This window comes from Terrapene carolina, unplaced genomic scaffold, assembly GCF_002925995.2.
Source record: "Terrapene carolina triunguis isolate 2854851 unplaced genomic scaffold, T_m_triunguis-2.0 Scaffold85, whole genome shotgun sequence".
Taxonomy (NCBI): Eukaryota; Metazoa; Chordata; order Testudines; family Emydidae; genus Terrapene; species Terrapene triunguis.
Window position 1 is genome coordinate 55,638,172 of NW_020664436.1, and position 25,244 is coordinate 55,663,415.

Below are 25,244 nucleotides of genomic sequence, written 5' to 3' on the forward strand. Positions count from 1 at the left end.
ATACTTATTTTACCTGCTTACTTTTACAGTTGTGATATTCAAGAAACTCCTCTGTTATTAAGAATGTTGTTGCGCATCTAGTTTTCTTTCAGATGAAAGCCAAAATTACAAATTACAATTACTTGTTCCTCATACACAGTCCTCCAGCTATGCTATAAAAACACCTCAGATATGTATGTGTGCACACATGCACTTCTGCAGGACAAAAACCACATTGGTACACAACTACATTTGATTGAAGCCATAAATCTTCTTACTCTCTGAACTTTATCCTATCTGAAATCTCAGAGAACTAATCTGTTTTAATGAACAACTTTTAGACACACAATTCATTCCTCTTAAGAGAGTAAAGCTAAAGAATGTAGATGCCAGAACACAGTGATAGACAGCAGAAAGGCTAGCACTTTTACAGCCAAGAATCTTTTCCTACTCTATAGTAACACTCTCCCCTACAATTAACAAATTGTCTGTGGGAACTGGGCAGTGAACAAGGTCTTAAAATAAAGAAGGGTGACCCCTAGTGTTTGTCTAGAAATAGAGATTGATTCAAACCAACAATCTTCCCCACTACAGAAGTTGAAGTTGAAGAATTCAATTCTGTAAGTGACATGCACCTAAATTACTACATTATATATTCTTAGTAGAATTAGTATTAGTGCTATTATTAAAAGAATTTCCAAATGGCAAAACTTCTTCCCCACCATGCACACATGGTTAATTTACAATTCACCCCGGGTGTGTAACTCTAGCAGCAGCAGATTCACTAGAAAAGGCACAAGCTCTGCCTCAATGAGCAAATGGAGCTATTCAAGAAAATAAGAAAAAGCCCCAAACACTGATTACACACTTTATTGAGGATGACAAATTGTACCCTAGCCTCAGCAATAGTGAGCTGTATGAAATGCACCTAAAGCTAAATGGAAGAAGTCAAACCTTTTTTTCCCGACAATGTTTCTTACTTGGCAGAAACATATCCCTGTCTGCTTGGCCAGTGGCACCAGTTTTGCCATATGGAAAATATAGCTTTTACCAAACAGCCAACTAAACATCATCTCTGAATCTAATATGCACTTCACAAAAATATAAATATATGAATCCAAGTGGATGAAACAACACATATTAGCTCATATCCACATTTTCTGTACATTCATTTTCTTTCAGGCTATTTCCTCTGTTGAGACAAATTATAGTACAAATAGATGTTTTTGTCAGCCCCCTCAGCTAGCATTTTGGTTGCTGTATGGTGCCAACTGCTACAAGAGCTGCAGCCCTTTCTTTTACAAGAGAGCTGCCCTTTGTGACAAACACTTCTTTTATCATTCTGTTTTCCCCTCCAGAAACATGTTCAAGCTGGGTCCACCCTCCCGTACCACTCAACAGTCCCTCATATGAAGAACATCCCTTTTATTTTGATACCCAAATGTACCTGTGTTCCACATGGACCAGCTGTTCTCCCTTAGATTACTGTAATCTACATATATGGATCTCAGAAATCATGAATAATTCAACTGAAATGAGAAAAAAATGTGTATGGATAAAACAAAGGATGACTCCAACATCCTTTTAACTTTTACTAATAGTCATCATGCCTCTCATTTTCAGTCTTTGCCCCACATTTGGGTTTTGGCACTGAGCGGGTATTCCCTCTCAATTTGTTTTAAAATCTCCTCAATATCTCTTCATGACCTTCCACAGCTCGGTGCTCTTCTTATGAGACTTAAGAGTTTAATTGAGATCCCGAGTCTAAAGCCTGAAAAATTACTTTTCATGGGGTGTCTCATTAGGGGTCTCCATTCCCATTCTTCTTGTTTTTGCTGCCTTGTGATTTTTCCACCTTTCATGGGCAGCCACCCACCCCCAATTTGCTGGTGACCATCTCAGATTTAAAATTCAACCTAAAATACGTGCACAAAATGCAGGCATCCCTCTTTGCTGCTCGGGGAGGATTTTACCTCCCCTCTACTATCCCCTGGCTGTGGGGAGCTCCCCCCCCCCTTTCACACGCACACACTAACTAGGCAGGATAAGCTGTTGCACTATTTGTATTTTCTCTCCATGGCCCCACACAGCCTCCTGTCTCCAATCTATCCCTACATTCACTTACTTCCCATATTTCCCTCAGTTTCCTACCCATCACGTTCTCCATTTCTGCTATGCCACATTCCCCTGCTCCCCCAGTCTGCCTCTTACCCTCACATTCCCCTGCACCTATCAGTTTCCCAACTATCACCCATATCCCCCTCCACTCACCTCTCTCTTCCTTCTGCTCCATCCACTTTCCCTTGATTCCTCATAATTTCCTGTCCTGTGCCTCTCCACTCCCAGCTACACCACTCCCCACAATCTGTTGCCTGGCACTTTCAAGGTCACTTATCCCATGTCTGGATCTCATAATGCTGACTACCAGGCTACCATCTTTCCTGAGTCCAGCCTGGCTTCAGCCCCTTTGGAAACAATGGGAGAGGGAAGCCAACTTTGCTGGGGGCAGTCTCACCCCCACCTACAAACATTAAAGAGACATAGGAGCCAGATGCTGAGGATTCAGTCCCAAAGACAGTTATGGGAGATGACAGCCATTCTGGAGAAAGGCAAAACTTCACAAGATTCAAAGCAGACATTAGACACTAATGTGAACCCCTAAAAAGCCTAAACATTGCAAGACTGGCAATAAAATCATGAGAGCTGGCCACACTGAGCTCTACAAAGGGGCAGATCTCCCAGCAAGACTTAGAGGATTCGTCTGCATCCACTTGCAAACCTTTGCTAGAAAAATTAGAATGACAGTTGGATTTGTGATGGCCAGGAAAACCATGTGGTGAATTGCCTGCGACGTGCAAAGTTTGTGGACCTCTTGAGACATCTAGGCAGACTTATATGCAGTGCTGGGGAGGAGCTGCTGGTCATGGTACATGTAGGTGCCAATGACATATGAAAAGGTAGGAGAGAGGTCCTGGAGGCAAAATCTAGGCTGTTAGGTGAGAGATTAAAGTTGAGGACCTTCATGGTAGTCTGAAATGCTTCCAGTTCCATGTGCAGGGCCAGTAATACAGGCAGAATTGCACGGTCTCAATGGGTGAATGAAATGGGTTAATGAGACAATGATGTTTAGAGGGAGGACTGAGGTTTATTAGGAACTGGGGAACCTTTTGGGAAAGGAGGAGGCTATACAAGAAGAATGGGCTCCACCTAAACCAAAATGGAACCAGGCTGCTAACATGTAAAATTAAAAAGGTCATAGAGGAGTTTTTAAACTAAGGGCTGGGAGAAAGCTGACAGGTGTGGAGGAGCACACAGTTCAGATGCATCCCTTGGGGAGAACTCTATATCCCAGTAAAGAGGACAGGATAGAAGTTGATATCGTAGAGAAGTAGATACCGAAGAGAAGCAATCAAACAAAAAAAGAGCCCCATTCAATTATGTCACTTGAAGACAGACAACTAAATACTGACAATTTTTATAAGCCCTAGTGCACAAATGCAAGAAGTCTAAATATTAAGATGGGTGAATTTGAAAGCCTTGCATTAAATGAGGATATTGATATAATAGGCATCACAGAAATTTGGTGGAATGATGATAATCAATGGGACACAGAGATATCAGGGTACTAAATATATAGAAATGACCTAGTAGGTCACATTGGTGGTGGGGGCGGTTGTGGTTAGAGAGGATACAAAAGCAGAAAACTCAGTAACAATGGGGGATTTCAACTACCTCAGAATGGGTGCAGACATAAAATTTCTAGACACCATTAATAATTGCTTCTTGGAGCAGCTAGTCCTGGAACCCACAAGAGGAGAGGTGATGCTTGATTTAGTCCTAAGTGGCACTGTCCAGGGGGTGCCACGAAGGTCCACAGGGGACCACCCCCTCTGTGGTGGTTGTGACATCTAGCAGTAAAGGTCCCCACGGCTGCTCTTTCTCTCAGGGAAGCAATGCCCAGTATCAATAATCCAAGGCATTAGCCTCTAGTACCAATACTCCTAGACAGCAGTGCCCAATGTCAAGTGCAGGGAGGGTAGGGGAACCCAGGCCCACCCTACTCCACTGGGTTCTTACCCAGGGCTCCATGAAACCAATCACCCCAAAGGAAGGTTCAGGTCTGCAGGTCTCCTGACACATCCCTTGGGTTGCTTCTTACCCTTAAGCCCACCTCGGGCATCTCCTCAGCTGGCAGCAACTCGGTATCCCCTTCTGTCCCTGCAGCATAGACAGGGTCCTCGGCCTCAGCCATCTGGAGTCTTGTAGGAGCCTGCAGCACACATCCGCTCTCCTCCTCAGCCAGACCAGACTGAGCCAAACTGAGCTGCTTCCTTTTATATGCTCCCTCCACTGGGAGCATGCACTTGGGCCCAAAGTAATTGGTTAACCCCTGCCTGAGCAGTGCGGGGTTGGTACACCCCGTCACAGGCACACAGAATCTAGTCCAAGAGGTGAACATGGCTTAACAGCTCATAATAGTGACCATAATGTAATTAAATTTACTATCCTTGTAGGGGGGGATGTCACTGGGTATTTCACGCATTACTGGAGCACCTCCTTCTGGCTGCGTCTGGGGATTAGCTCTGCTAGGTCAACACCCCTTCCTGCAGTTGCACCCCATCACTCTCTCAGTCTCACTCTCTCAGGATTCAACTGCTCCCACTTTGTGGCTTGGCCCTCCAGGGATATCACATGCATCTAAGTCTTCTCTTTCATTGCAACCTTAACCATGCCACTGGGTTCCAGCTCAGGGACCCTACAAATAGCAGTAAAGATCAGCACAATCCTATCCCTTACTACTGTATCCCTGGGCTACTTTCTACTTTGCCGTCTCACCCTGACAGTGACAGAGCATCTCTTTTTCTGCAGCCTTCTTCTGCTCTCAGCTACTGAACTTTATACAGGCCCTCCTGTTCCTATCCAGCTGAACTCCCTCATTACTCCCTGTCTCTTCCTCCGGGGAAGCCTAGATGGCTATTAGGCCCCCCTGGCCATCTTAACCCCTTCAGGCCTTGTGTGGGGTGGACACCCCATCACAGGGGGGAAATACCAGTGAAACCCCCCACAGTAGCATTTAACTTCAAAAAGTGGAAGTACACAAAAAAGAGGAGGCTAGTTAAATAGAAATTAAAAGGAATAGTCACAAGAGTGAAATGCCTGCAAGCTGCATTAAAAAATGTTAAAACACCAGAATAGAGGCTCAAACTGTATGTATACCCCAGATTTTTTAAAAACAGCAAGAGGATAAAAAAAAATACCATCACGGCTAAATAGAGTACAAAAGACAGCTAAAGACCAAAAAAAGGCATCTTTTTCAAAATTGGAAGTCAAATCCTCCTGAGGTGAATTGCAAGGAACATAAACTCTGGCAAGTCAAGTGTAAAAGTATTATTAGGCAGGGCAAAAAAGAATTTGAAGAGCAACTAGCAAAAGATACAAATACTACCAGATTCAGGAAGTCTGCTAAACAATCAGTGGGGCCACTGGACAATCAAGGTGGTACAGGAGCTCTCAAGGAACACAAGGCCATTGCAGAGAAGCTAAATGAATTCTTTACATCAGCCTTCACTGCAGAGATTATGAGGGACATCCCCACATCTGAGCCATTCTTTTTAGGTGAAAAATCTGAGGAACTGTCCCAGACTGAGGTGTCAGTAGAGGAGGTTTTGGAACAAATTGATAAATTAAACAGTAATAAGTCACCAGGACCAGATAGTGTTCACCCAAGAGATCTGAAGGAACTCCAGTATGGAAATGAAGAACTACTAACTGTGGTATGTAACCTCTCACTTAAATCAGCCTCTGCATCAGATGACTGGAGAATAGCTACATTAATGCCAATTTTTTTAAAGGCTCCAGAGGCGATCCTTGTAATTACAGGTCAGTAAGCCTAACTTCAGTACCAAGCAAATTGGTTGAAACTATAGTAAGAATTACCAGACACATAGAGCAACACAATATGTTAGGGAAGAGTCAACACAGCTTTTGTAAAGGGAAATCATGCCTCACCAATCTATTAGAATTGTTTGAAGGGGCAACAACAATGGGGACAAGGGTGAGAGGTAAATAGCAGGGTCCCCCAAGGATTTGTACCAGGACTAGTGCTTTTCCACATATTCATAAATGATCTGGGAAAAGGGGTAAACAGTGAGGTAGCAAAGATTGCAGATGATACAAAGTTACCCAAGATAGTTAAGTCCAAAGCTGACTATGAAGAGTTACAAAAGGATCTCACAAAACTGGGTGACTGGACAACATGGCAGATGAAATTCAATGTTGATTAATGCAAAGTAATACACACTAGAAAACAATCCCAACTCTACACATAAAATGATGGGGTCTAAATTAACTGTTATCACTCAAGAAAGAGATCTTGGAATCATTGTGGATAGTTCTCTGAAAACATCTGCTCAATGTTCAGTGGCAATCAAAAAAATGTAATAGAAAGTTAGGAACCATTAGGAAAAGGATAGATAATATGACAGAAAATATCATAATGCCACTACATAAATCCATGGTACACCCACACATTAAACACTGCATGTAGTTCTGGTCAACCCATCGCAAAAAAGATATATTGGAATTGGAAAAAGTACAGAGAAGGGCAACAAAAATGATAAGGTATATGGAACAGCTTCCATATGAGGAGAGCTTAAAAAGGCTGGGGCTGTTCAGCTTAGAAAAGAGATGAGTAAGGGGCAATATGATGGAGGTCTATAAAATCATGAATGGTGTGGAGAAAATGAATAAGGAATTTTTATTTACCCCTTCACTTAATACAAGAACCAGGAGTCACCCAATGAAATTAATAATCAGAAAGTTTTAAAAAGAAGTACTTCTTCACACAGTGCACAGTCAACCTGTGGAACTCATTGCCAGGGGATGTTGTGAAGACCAAAGGTATAACTGGGTGCAAAAAAGAATTAGATAAATTTATGGAGGATAGTACATCAGTAGCTATTAGCCAAGATGGTCAGGGATGCAACTCCATCCTCTTGGTGTCCCTAATCTTCTAGAACAGTGGTTCTCAATCAGGGGTATGCGGAGGTCTTCCAGACGGTACATCAACTCATCTAAATATTTGCCTAGTTTTACAACAGGCTATCTAAAAAGCACTAGCGAAGTCAGTACAAACTAAAATTTCATATAGGCAATTACTTGTTTATACTGCTCTATATATAAACACTAAAATGTAAGTACAATATTTATATTCCAATTGATTTATTTTATAATTATATGGTAAAAATGAGAAAGTAAGCAATTTTTCAATAATAGTGTGCTGTGACACTTTTGTATTTTTATGTATGATTTTGTAAGCAAGTAATTTTTAAGTGAGGTGAAACTTAGGGGTACTCAAGACAAATCAGACTCCTGAAAAGGGTACTGTAGTCTGGAAAGGTGAGAGCCACTGCTCTAGAAGCTGGGATTGAATGATAGGGGATGGATCAGTCAATACATTGCCCTGTTCTGTTCAGTTCCTCTGAAACATCTGGCACTAGCCACTGTCAGAAGACAGGATACTGGACTGGATGGACCATTGCTCTGACTGAGTATGGCCATTCTTATGTTCTTAATTCTCTTTTTTAATTGACAAGCCTCCACAGTGATTGTTTTAGAAGTAGTAGGATTTGTATTACAGTATTACCTACAGACCCCAACCAGCGATCAAGACCATGTTATCCCTGGCACTCTACACCAAAGATGAAAAGACAATTCCTGCCTGAAAGACCTACATTCTAAGTGTACTTTGACTTGAGACTTTTTCATTTTTTGAAGCAAGCCTAAGTCTTCAGCAGACATTTGATGTACCATATGCCAGAGCTGGCAGTACATAACATTCCAAATTCACAAGGTAATAACTTTTATAAAGTAGATGCTCAGCAACCCAGTATCCCTGCTTATGGCCCTGTAACCCTCATTCCCATTCCTGTTTGATCATTTGTTGTCCCCTGAAATTAGTTTAAAAAAAATTAAAAGAAAAAAAAACAACCCTCTACTTTGGCACTGAGTGATAGATCTCAGCTAGGGAGTCCATTAAACTAAGTTGTATTTCTTTCCTGTTTTCTGATTATTTCCCCCCTCTTTATTTTAGGATGTTCATTTTGTTAAAATATTCAATGTTGGCCCCAGATATAACCTACCAATTTTGATGCCAATATGACTTTTTTGTTGCTTGTTGAAGGAAGAGGCCCAACATTGGGCCTATAACTCATTTGCAAACTCAGTTTAGAGCAGCTGCTCTCACTCCATAATTTCTTATCCTAAAACTGTGTAGAGTAAGAACAGCTGCTGTGTTTTATTTCAGAGGTGGCTGTATTTAGTGGTGGGGGTGAGCTCCTGCCCTTTGAGGTCTGAGGGGGGAGAAGGAGAAGAGGGTATAGAGAGCTTCTGCCCTTCCCTATTCAAATTGCACAGCCGGATCTTTCCCTAGCATTCCAGAATAGATGTAGCAACCATGGTAGTGCATACTAATTTATCAATTCACAAAACACTTTTATAATAATTAATGGGAACAAAATAACTTTACAGCTATATGCTTTTCATACAGACGATTCCCAAAGTACTTTACAGACTGGACCAAACTCTCTCTAGCTGATGCTGTGAGGAGGAAGAGGGATGCTGCCAGTATATCCTCTGCTCTAGGGATCATGCTAGCCAGGACAGGTTTCTACTGAGGGGTGCCTTTAGTGGGGGGGGGCTGTGCTGGGAAATAGAGCAGCATAGACTGTAGCTATGCACTATATCCAGCCAGCTAACCTTTATGATGCACTCAATAGCCCATGCTGATTCCTGTCCAGGCCAGCATGGTACCTAGAGTGGAGGATATACCTGGCAACATCCATCTTCCTCCTCACAGCAGTGGATAGAGAGGATTTGGTTCAGTCTATAAAGTACTTTTGGAACCTTCTGGATGAAAGGCATATAACTGTAATGTTATAGTGTTCCTATTAATTATTATATAAGTATATTATGAACTGATGAATTTGAATCAGATGAGTGGACAGTGATTCCAGCTTGCTAGGTACAACTCACTTTCAAACGTGATGGCTGTTATGGATGTAACTTACCTTCCTCTTTATTCTCTTTTCCCTGCTTCCATATGCAATGCATAATACCATTTCTCAAATTCCTTTAGCTACAGTATCTACTGTGCCTGCCTTCTCCTCTGGGACTAAGGGAAACAATGTATTCTCCTTAACAAGTAATTTGCTTGCAGGTTATATTTTGTGGGATTCAGTATATTCTGACAGAAAACTGGGAACTTTTGCAACACTAGCATTTTCCATGAAATCATGCAGCATTAAGCCACAAGCATATTATTTCAATTTTAGAACAAATATTTAAAACCAGCATACTTTTTTGGGGGAGGGAAGTTCTCGCATTTAACAGCAGCAATCACTTCTTGTTGAGACATTTCCTTTCTCCCCCTCACCCTTTTAATCTTAGTGGAGACTCTCGCAAATAATTCTGGCTATTCATGGAAGTAAGAGCGAACTCAGTGATTATTGTATCAACCAAATGGACGTACACATTTTACAATGAATGCAGACCAAGCAGCTTATTTTCCTCAATATCCTCCAATACCATCCCAAGCAGTCTATCTGCCTCATCACAATCCGTACCTGTTTACATGAGCTGAAGGATTGACAGACCAACAGTTCCGAACAAAGTTCTCTCAGTACATGAAGTAATTGCAGGCATTAATCACAGAATAAACACCTGTTTCACTTTCCTCCCTGAAGCTGGAAGCAGGCTTGTACTGACTGAGAGCAGAAATACCAGGAAAAAAGGGATATTGCTAGGAATTAAGGGCCTAATTAAACTCCCACTGAAGTCTTTCAATTATTATTAAAAGGAGCTGGATCCATCCATAAGATTATACCAGCCAGGAACAAGCTGAGGTTGTGGAGAACTGCTCCTTGTGTTTTCAAACTCAAACTCAGTGTGTCATGGACAAATTGAATTGAGGTGGCAAAGAATGTGACAACATGTTTTTCAACTGTTTAAATACCAGTGCTAGGAGTATGGTAACAAGCAAGAGCAATTGGAAATTCTCATTGATGAGAAGAAATTTGATATAATTGGCATTACTGAGTCACATGATTGGAATGTTAAAATCACTGATTACAGCCAGTTTAGGAAGGATAGAGTGGGTAAAAGAAGTGGTGTGTGTGTTTATGTGGAGGGATGACACTCTACATTAAAGACACCATTATCTGTTTCAGAGTTATTGATAAATCAGAATAATGCTTATGGATCAATATTCCCAGTAACTAAACCCAGAAAGGATACTGGTGGGGGCTGTTATAGACCACTGAATCAAACCAGAGAACAGGATGAGTTGCTTCTTAAAAGCTTCTCTGTAAAGTGTTTAAAGAAACCTGTGCTGTTATGAGGGACTTCAGTTTGAGGGACATATTCCAGATATCTCATGCAACCAGTAGTAGAACAGCATTAGAGTTTCTAAAAATTACATTTGGTAATTTTCTAACACAAAGGGTGTAGCACCCAGTGTGATATAATTCAATTTTGGACCTCATTATGATACATGAAGATGAACTGATCATTGGCTCCGATTACATTCATTATGGGCAAACAGAGGATAATCTCAAACAATCAAATATATATTCCTGGTGCTTCCAAAGGGCTAATTCCCCAAAGCTGATGAAAATGAATAGCAAAAATGATTGGGAAGAAAAATGTCAAAAGAAAAATGTGAATAAAAAGTGAGAGTTGTTTAAGAAGACTTTATTAGATGGCTAGAAAGCCACAATTCCCCACACAAGAAAATAACTAAAAGTCCATCCTTGTTCAGCAAGAAAATGAAGGGGCAATTGGCTGAGGAAACCTGTGGTCTGCTGATGAGTAAAGATTGTATACTCCTTGGGGATGGGGTCATTGCTTTGTCCTGTGTTTGTAGAACCCCTAGCACATTCCTGGTTCACGATAGAGACCCTAGGCACAACGGTAATATAAATAAATAAAAAACAATAATAAATGTAATAAATCTTGACATACTGGGGAAATTTCAAAAAGCTGGAAGACTGCTAATGTCCTGCCTGTATTCAAAAAGGGTAAATGGGATGGAACGATTCTAGGCAAAATAATGGAAAAGCTGCTATAGTGTTCAATCAATAAAGAATTAAAGGATAGAAACATGGAAAACAGCTCATCAAACAAACCTGCTTTCATTTTTTGATGCGATGACAAGTTTGGCTGATAAAGATAACTGTGTAGATGTAATATACTTTGACTTTTGTAAGGCTTTTGACTTGGTAATGCACAACATTCTGATTTAAAGATTAGCACTGTACAATACCAATAAAGCACACGATCAATGGATTAAGAACTGGCTAACTGACAGATCTCTAAAAGTAGTTGTCAATGGGGATTCATCATTGAATGGGGGTGTTTCTAGTGGGGTTATGCAAGGATCAGTACCAGGCCCAATGCCATTCAATATTTTACCAGTGGCCTAGAGGTAAATATAAAATGACCTGCTGACAAAGATTAGCAGAGTGGTAATAATGATACAGGACAGTACAGAATGATCTGGATTTCTTGGTAAACTGGGCCCCTTCAGACAAAATGTGTTTTGATACAGTCATATGCAAAGTTATGCATCTAGGAACCAAGAATGCAGGCCACACTACAGAATGGGGGATTGTATCCTGTGATTCAGTGATTTTAAAAAGGATTTAGGTGTCATAGTGGACAAACAACTAAATATGAGCTCCCATTGTGATGCTGTGGCAAAAAGAGCTAATGCAAAGCATGGATGTATAAAGAGAAGACTACAGAGGTGATTTTACTTCTACATATGGCCATTGGTAAGACTGATATAGAATACTGTCTGTAGTTCTGGTGTCCACATTTCAAAAAGGATGTTGAAAAATTGGAGAAGGTGAAGAGAATAGACACAGTAATGATATGAGGGCTGGAGAGAAGAGTAAAAAAACTCAATCTGTTTAGCCAGGGCCGGCTCTATGTTTTTTGCCGCCCCAAGCAAAAAAAAAACAATCTCAGAGAGTGCAACTGCCGAAGCAAAAAAAAAAGCCTCCCGGAATGCCGCCCCTGAAATTGTGCTGCCCCAAGCACGTGCTTGGTTTGCTAGTGCGTAGAGCCAGTCCTTTGTTTATCAGAAAGAAAATGGAGAGGTGACTTGATTATGGTGTATAGTATCTTTATGGGGAGAAAACAGCAGACACTATCGAGCTCCATAATTTAGCAAGAACTAATGGCTACAAGTTAAAGCCAGAAAAAATCATGATGGAAATAAGGCAGACATTTTTAATAGTGAGAGTGATTAACCATTGGGACAAACTACTAAGGAAGTGGTGGATTCTCCATCTCTGGCTATCCTCCCATCAAGCATGGATTCCTTTCTGGGAGTATACGTTAGTCAATACAAGTTATTGGGCTCACTACAGGAGTAACTAGGTTCTATAGCCTTTGTTACAGAGGAGTCAGACTAGATCAGTGGTTTTCAACTTGTGGTCCGCTGACCCTTGTGGGGTCCGCACACTATGTCTAAGATTTACAAAGGGGTCTGCACCTCCATTTGAAATTTTTAGGGGTCTGTAAATGAAAAAAGGTTGAAAACCACTGGACTAAATGATCTAATGGGTCCTTCTGGCCTTAAAAGCTATAGGAGGGAAATGAATCTCTGGAAGCTTGAGAGAGAACTACATAAAAATTCTCTTTCTGCTATTATTTCCAGTGGGCATAGTTTTCACTCAGACAGGATTCTGAGTCACAAATAATGCAAGCTAAGACAAGAGTTAAATTCTTGAAATACCAGCATAGAAAATGTGTAGTTATATTTTTCTTTACAGAACTTAATTTAAAATTACTAGGGCCCTGAGTTTCTTTTCTCAGACATCATTTTGGAGACACAGAGTTGCAGGGCAGCCTTCATCCCTATTTAAATAAACTAAAGAACAGGAAGGCTACATTCAAGTTGTGCTATCTGATGCTGTTGAAGTTACTGTTTCAAAATTAAAAATAAAATAGAAAACAACCACAAGTCCCTCTACAATGATAATGCAAAAGCCACTGATACGTCTGAGTAGGTGTTGAAGAGGCTAAGAAAACAAAACAAACCCAGGTACTATTGCAAATGGCTCTGTTCTAATTGTACAAGATTAAGGGATTTGCTGTATTTCAAAACCTAGCTCTGGTTCAAATAATCGCTTATCTATATTTTTATATAAATAGTGTGGAAGTGTATGTTTGTGTAAATACAGGAAAAATAACATATCTGAGGTGATATCCCTAAGCAACTTAATCTAGCATTGTATGACAGTATATTTTTTGGCGGGGGTTCATACATTCATCCCCCTGCCCTTCCAAGGAGTGCCTAACCCAGATTCACATAGACACCCAAGTATATGGTTGCAGAAATATTAGGATTAGCCTATTATACTACTTCTGTATAATATTTGCAAATGGCAAATAAAATGGAAGATTTATTAGAGTTAACCTAGCACCTTCGTAGCATTCTGGCCTTTTTGCCATCTATTCTGATATTAAGGCAATACAGCTGATATTCTGGGCACCTGTTACTAACTAATTTATCCATTTATTTGTACTTACTTCACTTCCTACTTTAGTTTTTCATTTAATTTAGCCCTAAGGTTGAACCAATTTTTTACATGGATCTTTTTGTTCCTTTCTCACTTCATTCTCTTCCTAGCATGATTTGGTCTCTTCTCTTTCTGCCAGGTTACCTTCCCTGTGAGGGATACTGCTTTGTTTTTACAGGGGTGTGGTCCATTATAGGCTGAAACGGCTTGTAAAATTAAGTAGTCGGTATGACGTGCATGACAAAGCCCTGTTAAGGCTGGAAATTCAGAAATCTGGAGAGTTTCTTTAAATGACATAACACACTAATTTGTATATTTGGTGAATATGTATCACCTTATTTACATAACTGACAAGGGCGAACTAGTGAGCAGAACTAAGGCCTGACAAGTTTGCAGCATTGAATAAGCTGTAGGATTGCCATGCTCCTGCCTGACTCTGTCATCTCTTTGGACTGGCATCCAGGTAACTCTGACCCTGGCTACTACTTGGCCTTGGCAGGGAACTGTGACTGGGTTGGTGCCTCTGGGGGTGGCTGGGAGATCTGTCTGCTTCCTGATGGGGATGCTCTGGCTGAGCTGATAGAACCTAGCTGGGGGCTGAGTTCTGGATGTGGCTTGCCCCATGCTCCCTTGCTTTAATCAACTTTTGCTGGTCTTTGTTGCAAAGGCTGTCTAATCGCCAGTCTAGACCCCAGTGTGTATTCCACTTTATGCCTATCTGCCTATGGCCCCATTACAGCAGCCAATGATCACCAGGGTTTTGAGATACACTAACCCCACTCCCTTCCATTAGACTCAACCCCTATATGGGTGTCTGGGAAGTAAAGTAGCATAGGAGCTGTTACAGCACCCTTACACCATGTGAGGTTTTATTTATGTGGGAGGAATCTTCCATGGACAAGTTAAGCTTTTTCAGGTTGCTTTACAATGAAACAGCCTTAACAAATCAGAGAATCTGACCCGCTATCTCTGCAGTTATATGACATTGTCATTGAAAAAGTGCTTACTAGAGGTATCTTTTCCTTTGAAACTCCTATTTTTAAACTTGATGACATGTAGAAAGTGTCCTTGCAGTAATTATCACTTGTAGTGAGTTAGGAACAGGAGATTGAGGCTGAGATCCTGCTTTATTTGGACTCTCACTTTTCATCATTAACTCTTTTGGACGTATAGTACAAAACTGACAACCTGCTGCCAAAGGACACTGGTGAAAATGTTTTTAAAAAGGAATGTCAGTAATAAAACAGATTCTGGAGAGACAATGGAGGCAGTGCCACTTTTTATTTTAACACATACATTATGGAAGTGTCCCAAATGCTCATTTCTGGTTACTGACCAGTTACGGCCAGGAGGCTAGAGGCTTGCTGTTCTCAGTTATCAAGAGGATGCTGAAGGAAGCAGAAACAGTAAGTCCCTGAGTCTCTGAGCATCATCCTCCATAATCATACATTTAAAAAATAAAAGCAAAAGAGGGATTTCAGACACTATCAATTTGGCTTACTGTGGAAATGTTCAGTCTAAACTTCCATTTGTCAACTCAAATCAAGCTTCCAGGTACACTGAAATTGGCAACCTTTTGTGGATTATTTTAAGAAAGAGTAGACAGATTATCCAAATCCTGAGATTACTTCTGTGTAACTGTTCTGCCAGTTTTTCCAAAGAGTAATTAGGCCTGAGTTCAGAAGACAGAAAAATGTGGCCTTGGTCACAACTGTGTCCTGAGTTAGCAACCAAAGAAAAATCATTGGATATAAGTAAATAGCAAGGGGATTTTAGAAGTTAGTTATGCCATGCTCTGATTAAAGTAACAGTTAAATAAGAGAAAACAGATTACTATGGGGAGAGCTGTCAGTGGCTGTGGGATGAGATAATGTTGTCTGAAAGACTTATGCTTTAGTCTGGGATGAGGAGAGTTATATAAATGTTAATGGACTAAATTCAGCAGGGGAGACGCTATTGTGTGGGGAAGGCCTGTTCTGACACCTACCTGTGGCTTAATTATATTGTCAGTTTTTTGGGTCAGTAGATACTCTTGAAACTCCCAACTGCACCTTGGGATTCCATAATTTAAAAAAAAAATACTATGAATGTAGAAGAAAAGAGATAAACTTACTCCACACTGTAATGAACTAAGGAAACAGCATTGTCCACATGCTGAAACAAAAAAATGCCTCCATGTCTAGATTCTTCTACTGATTTTCTTATGAACATGGTTTCTTTAAGATGCTATAAGACCCATTCTGGTATTGGGGCAATCCCTGTAAATTGTTTTCATAGTCAAGAAAAATTGTTCTTTGGGGAAGTGCCTGACCTGCAGCACTCAATAAGAACCGTGGACCAGAAAGGTGCATGCTCTCAAAAGATGCGTTGCACATGCACCTTTTGGGTTCTGTGGATAGCCAGATTTGTAGTCTTTTCAATAAAGACGAGTAGTGACCAGAAATGGGGGAAGCTTTGGACACTTCCAAAGAATGTGTGTTAAATATACATAAGAGATTCTAATCGCGTTGCTTAATGTGCTTCCGGAAGTTGCTCAGGTACTATGGTAATGAGGACTGTATAAGAACCTGAATAGAACTGAATTAAGACACTGACTGCAGTCACTGTCTGGCTTTGGAAAGTCCTGGTGACTGTGAAGAGTGGGATGAACAGGTGATCAAACATTACAATACCTCAATAAAATGGCTTTCCCAAAGACTTAAAAACACTCCACCCCACTGCAAGTAAAGTAAAATGTAATCAACAGTCTGAGCAATAATAAGAGATGTAATGCATACACACTTAAATACATCCTTAATTGTACCCATGTTTTAAGAGTAATCCTGCAGTCTTAATCCAACTGTACCTTAGAGGTATCTGTACCTACAGTAAACTCAAGTAAAACAAATACCACTGGTGCACAAGATCAGTGATCTAACTTGCTTAGTAACTTAGTGTAAAGATGCCATTGTAATTTGTTGGCTGCCCATCTTTCTCCTTTGTTGACTGTCCCCTGTAGTCATTGACTTACAATGTATGTTAGTTTATGGCTGGGAGACAAGAAAGGAGATCACTTTGTATTACTTTCAATAGTTTACCATTAGTTTCTCTTCTCCCCCACCCCCGAACCTCTTATCTAGATCTTACCTTCTCTTTTCTACCTTTTTCCCTTACAAATAACATACAAGTTGTGCTCATCCCACCTAAACATGAGGGACCTAATCCTGAGGTCTTTAAAATTCCCATTGAAATCCACAGGAGTTGACCTGAGTAAGGATTAAGGCCCTGATCTTCAAAAGATATTTAGATGCTTAACTCCCATTGATTCCAAAGGGAGTTGGCTCCTAAACACCTTTGAGAATCTGGGTGCAAAGGCCCAATTACACTACCCTTACTCATTTTGAGTAATATCTTACTCTCAAAGTAATCACTGAGTAAACTACCACACAAACTGAATAAGAGTGACAGAATTAGGCCCTATGTAAATAATGTGGGACATTCTGCCACTTTTACTCATGCTGAGCACAAATGAAGACCCTGATCATATAAACACGTATATGTATGATTAATTGTACACAATGAGACTACGCATGTGAGTAACGTTAAGCACATGTTTAAGCATTTGCAAACCAAAAGATTTAATCTGATTACTTTGCATGTAGCCCCACTGATGGCACTTGACTCTCAGCAAGGATCTCATGATTTGGGCCACCATGCCTGGTTAAATGTGTTAATACTTACATTTTACTCTCACCTATAATGCTGTAAGACATAATATAAAATAATGTAATCAATTTAGCTTTATTTTGCTTCCCTTCCATTTTATTTTAATCACCAAGAACACAAAACACTGATGAGAGTGTGACAAATGTACATTGTATACCTTCAACTTTGCCACCTGGGAAAAAAGAGAAATGTCAGGGATGCCGTTTAGCTTAAATTGAATCTTTTCTATGCATGCCTATTGGGTTAAAGAATTTGATAGTTTTGTATGGATCTGAATTAAAAAGCAACAAAAACACATTTGCAAAAGACATGGTGTTTCATGAAACTGAAGTGTGGGACTGTGAATTGGATAAAACTAATATAATCCAATTCCTCTGAGAAAATGTTCGGAGAAAAGTATGTGTATACCCACCATACATTTTTAGACATATTAATAAGGCCAAACTTTCTAGCCACTCAGCTACTAGAGTGTTCACTTCAGGAATGAATACAACAGCAAAGAACCCATAAGGTTTCAGACTGCTGCAGAAGTAACCCATTCAAACACTAATGGCATTTTATTTCCAGATGACTGTTAACTATGACCCCGTATAATCTTTAAACCAAAGCCGTGTGTCATTATTGGATTTGCCTAAGATACTATTTTAATATTTGGATGAAACTTATACAGCAGCTGCTACAGCTGTTTGATTTTATTATTGAACTTACTCCATTAATATGCATGTTGACTGAATAACTACCTATGAGCCTTTTAAAATATGCTTCTAATCACATCAGCATTAAATATTAAACAGGAACTCGTCTCTACCATTTCCTTGCATTCTCTCTTTCTTAGCTTATCTGTACATGTGTGTCTGGGCGAGCAGTTATTTTTTCTGATAACTTCATTTATCCTAAATAAACACTTTTTTTGCTATTGTTATTTACTTAGAATTCTCCCACCATGGAAAAGGTGATACTCAACAGATGCAGGTTTGAAAGTGTTGCTTCTAGTAAACATTTTGCCTCAAGGTTTTTTGTCCTATCTTTTCTTTCTCTCTCTCTCTCTAGGGAATTTTTGTTCTAGGATTGCCATATGCTCTTCTCCACAGTGGATACAGTGGGCTGTTTCTTATTATCCTGGCTGCAATGTTCTGCTGCTATACTGGCAAAATTCTAATCGCTTGCTTGTACGAAGAAAATGAAGATGGGCACCTCATAAGAGTGAGAGACACATATGAAGACATTGCTAATGCCTGCTGTAAAAAGCGATTTCCCAAACTAGGTGGCATAGTTGTCAATGTGACCCAGGTGATGGAACTGATCATGACATGCATTTTGTATCTGGTTGTTAGTGGGAACTTGCTATCACATAGTTTTCCATATTTACCAGTGACGGAGAAAACTTGGTCTGTAATTGCGTTTGTAACATTGCTGCCTTGTGTGTTTATCAAAACTCTCAGCATTGTTTCCAAACTCAGCCTGCTTTGCTCCTTAGTCCATTTCATTATCATCTTCATAGTGATGAGTTACTGTCTGACACAAATACATCAGTGGTCTTGGACAAGATTTAGACTCTCCATTGAGTTTGAGGATTTCCTGGTCTCAGTGGGGGTGATCATTTTCAGTTACACTTCACAAATATTTCTTCCTACTCTTGAAGGGAACATGAAAAACCCAAAGGAATTTAGCTGTATGTTGAACTGGACTCACTTTTTTGCTTGTCTCTTCAAGACAGCCTTTGCACTGACTGCATTCCTGACCTGGGGTGAAGAGACAAAGGAAGTTATTACTGACAACCTGCCAGCATCCCTGAAAACCCTGGTGAATTTGTGCTTCTTAGCCAAGGCTCTTCTGTCTTACCCATTGCCCTTTTTTGCAGTCACAGAAATACTGCATACTTGCATATCTAGCAGTAATCATTCTGATTACAGAGCCCCTCTGTTTATTGTAGTTTTAAGAGGCTTGGCCCTCTTGTTTACTCTGCTGATGGCCATGTTCATACCACATTTTGCTCTGCTGATGGGTTTAACAGGCAGTGTCACAGGTGCTGCTATGACTTTTCTTCTTCCTTCTCTTTTCCACTTAAAACTTAAATGGGGAAAGTTAGTGTTCTTGGAGAAATGTGCAGCCATTTCTCTTTTTATTGTGGGTTTCCTTTGCAGCTTAGCAGGTATAGTCTGCTCAATAAAAGGGCTGATTGAAGCAGTTGGAGGAATGTAGAAAGGCCATCTTGAAAATCTGATAATATACCCTGGAGTATTACCACTGTGAATGCAATTCCAAAATTAATATATGATACAGCAGAGACTTTCAAGTTTGTTTTAATATAAGAACTATTACTTGTTTTTAAAATGAGTAAAGAAAGAAAAACAACTTGGTTTACAATTAAAATATTTTGGCATTGAATTGAAATGGGAGTTTCATTTGCTCTCACGTTCAACATTAACAGTGCTATAACAAGAAAAACAGAAGCACTTTTAATAGACTATTCCCACTTTTAATTCACAGTTATTTGTGAGTATATCTGTTCTTAAAGGAACTATAACTAATCAGTGCAGTTTTCCTGGAAGTCAGTTTCTAAGATTCATTCTCCCGCAATGCAATTATCCTATTGGTTTGATTAGAAGATGTCTTACTATTAGAATGAAAAAGTTAATCTGCAGTTCACTTTCTGTATTAGGCAGAAAATTTCTTTGATCTTTTTATTTTATCTGACTAAATTAAAAGCTGAAATGAAGTAAATCAAGTTCAACAAACAGACACACAGTTAACATCCTGTATAACTTGCCGTCGTCTTTAATTTTAAGACATTAGCTTAATAAAGAGATCAGCATCGCAATGTATTTCACTTTAGTGAAAAGTCACCATGATAGGAAGCAATCTAGTCAGGGTACTTTAATGAATACATATCTTATTATACTAAAGCTATGCTAAGTTAGAAATTAAAGTAATTATTTGAAAGAAGAAAATTAAAATTTTCATTATGAACAGCTTCATGCAACCCTTTACTGAGTCATATGAAGGAGAATCTGATCCAACCATATGTTGGCATGCACAAAGTGGAAACCTCAATAATAACTGTTTAACTGCAATATTTTTCTTTATAATATCTTAGCAGCAATGCTACTGGCCTGCAGGAGCGACAGTGGCTTCTCAAGGCTAACCTGTTCAATGATAAACGATGCACAATTAAACTTAAGTGATCAACACTATTGATAAGACCAAGTATGTCAGTCTGTTTCTTTGTATTCTTTCTGGTAATTAATGGAATAACGTACATTTGTCAAGTTTTGGGCATTAAATATAGGACACTAATGAATTATGAAAACAAAATTGCTATATATTAACAAAACCCACAGCACAAACAATAAAGCAACTAGAGTCTTCTAGCATTTGTGTACTCTCTTAAAAACTATGGGTCAAATTCTGCTCTCATTTGCTCCACATTTACACCAATTTAATTCCATCGACTTCAGTTGAGTTATTCTGTATTGATGGAGGTGTAAATAGGAGCATATTTGTCCCTATCTACTTTTAAAAAGTATAGTCTTTTTATTTTTATGTAGAATGACAAAAAAAAAGTGCTGCTCACTGAAGTAGTTGAAAGGTTATTATTACCCCCAATGACATAGACAAAAGGATATTATCCCTTGGATGATGTCAATGAAAGGGTATCATTACTTTTTTATGTGGAGAACATTCTCAAATAAGTAAACATGCAAGAACGGTATTAGTTATATTTTATCCTTTATGTGTCTGAAGACATAAGAAAGTAGTTTGAAGTGTTGCATAAGAATTCTTGAGCTTAGTTTATTCAACAAATCTCCAAACCAAATTGCACAGGCTTTTTTTTTTTTTCTATCCCATTTTCTTTTATTGCTTTCTGTCTTGTATTCTTCCGAGATTTCTTAGAGTTGCCTCAATGAATGTACCACTGGGAAGTCTTCAAATGAATTTGAATATTTTAACTGGTTGGAAAGTAATAAGATTAAAAAAAAAATTTACAAAACAAAACTCTCAGTTTTTCTCAAAAGGTTTTGCAAACACTTTGAAATGTTTTTAGTTTTTGGACAAAATGCCCCCAAAAATGATTTTGGTTTTGTTTATTTTCTAAACTGAAAATGGAAATATTATGGTTTTCAGTGTTTTGGTTTTTCAGTCGCTGTTTGTGTCCCCTCCCTCACTCCTATGTTGCCACTGAAAATGTGTAGAAAAAAAAGAAGAGAAAAAAAACCACCCTGAAAAACCAATACACAAAAACTTTTCAATTTCAAAAAGAAAAAGTTATTTTGGTACTTACAGGGTCTATCGCCATATAGCTATTTGGGACATTTGAGGGATATGGATACCCTGTATATGTCTGTGAAATGACTAACATACCTTTGGGCACTGAATAAATAATACTAATAACTAAAATCACTGCAGCTAGAGAAAATAAATAAACAAACAGACAGACTTACTTGGTGTTCCAGTCCACTACCCTGCTAGTGTTTTATTAAAACTTGTTTTAAGAGCCAACGATCAGCATTAACTGGAACATCCATCACAGTAAGTGAGGAGAATCAAATTGCAAATAAATACAGTCTTGAAAGGAAATATCTACCAACCCTTTTCCTCCTTTACTAACTGCACTTCGCAGCATCTGTCTGGTAGCAAGATTCCAAGTTCCCCCTTCAGTGATGATATCATTAGTATCACCTAAAACAGTCTCTCCCTGTTAATTTTGAGGTGGTTGTGGCATCATCAGCGAGTTTAAGGGAAACACAGAGCCCTGAACTCTGCACTTGGCACATATATATCCTAGTTGGGGAAGATACTTAAGCACACTCAAGCCACTGGGACTACTCACATGCTTAAAGTTAGGCATTTGTTTAAGTACCTTCCAGAACTGGAGCTATAAATAGGAACAGCTTCCAAACATTTTCTTTGACTCTGTAAGTGTATTTTAATGTTTAAATTTACACATAGGGTGAAAGCCAGAACCCATTGAAGTCAATGAGAGGTTTGTCATTGACTTCAGTGGAGCCAGGATCACACCTACAATTTGTTAATGATGTTCTGTAACAAAAACTTTGCAGTCCATTTTAAATCACTTCACTTCCTAACTGGGAATTGTTTTCCCCACCACTATATTTCTTTCTCCTCTTTCAGCAATGAGACATGTGTTCCCTGCTGCTGCTAGTGATAACAGAACATCAGCGATAGATCAGGAAAGGGTATTAAAAGACAGTTGTTGAGGCCAGAACCACTTTATTATCTGTTCACCCCTGATAATGCATTTCGCTTTTCATTCTCTGAAGTGAATTCTGAATCACACATACAAAATTCATTCTACACTAATCAGTTACTCTGAAAAAGTGCAAAAAAAGTGTGTGGAGTAGGAGGAAATAAGGTATGTTGTCTGTGCTTTAAAGACTAGTCTGCTACTAAATCAAATTTCAATATTCAGTACTCCCATTCATGAACTATAAAACTTTAAAAACTGGTGACTGATTGCTGAAAATCATTTACCCTGTTCTTCTGCATTATTATTAATAACTGGATGATCTATCGCTGCTAGAAAATGTTTAATCTTCCAAATTTCAGTTGAAAAGGAAATGAAGCTCAAAAAAATATTCTGATGGTATTTCAAGATTTACAGTCCTAGGAGCTCACGTGGGAAATAAAATGTTAGGAAATTGACTGTGTTCTGTAGTAGTTTGTCATGTATTTGAAAACACACCATTTGAAAACTTTTAAGTATTGTTGTCCACTGTTTAGCTATCTGTAACTACTTGTGAGCTATCCATCTAGGGTATGTATATGGCCCACATTGCTATAGTGCCTGAGCACCTCACAGTCTTTTGACAGAATCCTAAAAATAATGTATTTATCCTCACAATACCTCTGTGAAGTAGGGATTATTATCCCCATTTTACAGATGAGGGTGAAAAACACTGAGAGATTCTACGACTTGCCAATACTCTGTGGTGGAGCAAGAAATTCAACATCCCAGGTTCCATGGGTTTCTAATGCACTAACCAATAGACTATCCTTTCTTCCGGTGGTGGGGTTCTAACATCAGAGGCAGCTCCCCTTCCTTCCTCCTTCTCCTCTGCCAATTTATGTCCTTCTGAGATTATGGTATATAATATGGTGGACTATATAGGAAGTTAGTCCACACCACTTATGCTAATGTTGCCCTTCCTACTCAATCTTTTCTTTTCTTGAAGAAATGAATACAAGAGGAGGGGGCAGGAAGGGTATTTTAAAGGGAAATAGGGAAGAGAGGGGAAGAGGAAAGGAGGAGCAGAAAGAAAGATGGAGAGGAAATGGAAGCTAGAGGAAATAAAGGAAAAAAGGAGATGGATTAGAACACAGAGACAGGGAAATGGTAGAATAAAGATGATGAATGGGAGAAAAGGAGGAACCAAGAAGTGAAAGGAAGGGGAGGACAGACAGCGGGAACAAGGAGGGAAACAGAAGGGCAGAAAGGGGAAAGGAAGGGAAGAGAAAAATGTCAAAAGAGATGAGAGAGAAGAAGAAGGTAAGGAAGAAGGGGGGCTGCCTTCAATGTTAGAATCCCACCACCCTAAGAAATTTGTCACAGGTACCTGCTAGTAGTAATTCAAGCTTTGCTGCCAGATGCAAGCTATTTCCTGTATGTGAGCAGTTCTCCATTTGTTCAGTCCCCCAAAGCACTCGCAAGCTTGGGACTTTTAAAATAAAATCCTTGCTAGCTCTTTGAGTTTATCTCTATGTTTAATGCTTTCTGTTTTCCAAAGGCTTTTGACAAACTGCTAAATAAAAATGTTCTAAAAATCTATATTTCTCTTCAGTCTATTCTATATCCCTTCCTCCGAGTGCTCTTCCCTCTCCTCTCCACTATTATAAGTTCACAAATACCCACTGGGCCCAATTCATTGTTTTCCTGATGCACCATAGACAGCACAAAAGGACCATAAAGCAGGAATAAAGCCCCTTGCAGTGAGGCCACTGGTGCAGGGAACCTCTCTGAGCTGGGTGCAGAGCCAGCACTGCACCCCCCTGAAATCCCTGGACTCAGAGAGTGTTCTGGCCAGGCCAGGTGCATGTTGGGTGTGAATGTGGTGGTCCTATTTCTCAGATGGCACAACATCTGTAAGGGCCATGGAAGCCAGGGAACAAATTAGAGCAGCCCCTAGGGTTGTCCTAACATGAACCAAGTACTGAACTAGTCCCTAGAAGCCTCAGATTCAAGGCTGCAAAAAGCTGTGAGGGCAGGGCCTAATTCCCTGCGTAGAGCAGATAATATACAGACAGGAGTCCAATTATATAAAGTGGTGCATTAATTCAAATGTACCTAGAGATGGTCACATAAGAATGTTCCTCAGAAACTGGTGTAAGCTTCAATGTGAAGTGGAGTTTACTGTGCACAGCCCTACCATAAGTACAGTGGGGTGTCTAGGTCAAAAATGCCAAGCACGCAGCCCCCAGGCTGAATCCAGACTAGCTGATATATATTTATATGGCCCACATGACAGGTTCAGATGCTGCAAAATATGATTTTTTTTAAAAAGCAAGTTTCTAGTCCTCATGGTTGCAAAGTTATCCTTCCAGATGTAAAGTTGCCTTCCTAAATCTGCAAACAGCCTGAAACGATGGCTCCGGGAGGTGTGAACTTCCTCATTCCTATCAGTCACGCTGAGAAATTGACTCTAAAGCATAAGGGTGACAACTCAAACGATCAGAGATTAATAGTTTATGATGAAGTGATCAAATGGAATGAGAAATGGGGTGGAAATGAATCTTACGGGGGCGGGAATTAGGGAGTTGCTCCAGGAAAGGAAATGCAGGTGGAAGAAAAGAGGAGAGACAAAGAAAAGAAAGGGAGGGGGAAAGAGAGAAAGGAGGATAAGGATGTAGATGAAGCAAAAGAAGAAGGGGTGGTAGTTCTAATTTCCTACAGTGTGAAACTGAATGTGATTTACCTAAAAATAACTGACATTTAATTGCTACATAAAGGCAGTATCT

At 39.6% G+C, this 25,244-nt stretch overlaps 1 protein-coding gene across 1 annotated transcript in view; it reads left to right on the top strand.

Annotated features, from left to right (window-relative positions):
• The window catches only part of LOC112108672 (vesicular inhibitory amino acid transporter-like), a 35,569-nt gene extending 16,097 nt beyond the window's left edge, over positions 1-19,472 (top strand). The window contains exon 2 of the mRNA XM_029911053.1: positions 18,321-19,472. Within this exon, the coding sequence (XP_029766913.1) occupies positions 18,321-19,472 (1,152 nt within the window). The remainder of the gene's footprint in view (positions 1-18,320) is intronic.
• Positions 19,473-25,244: the final 5,772 nt, after the last annotated feature.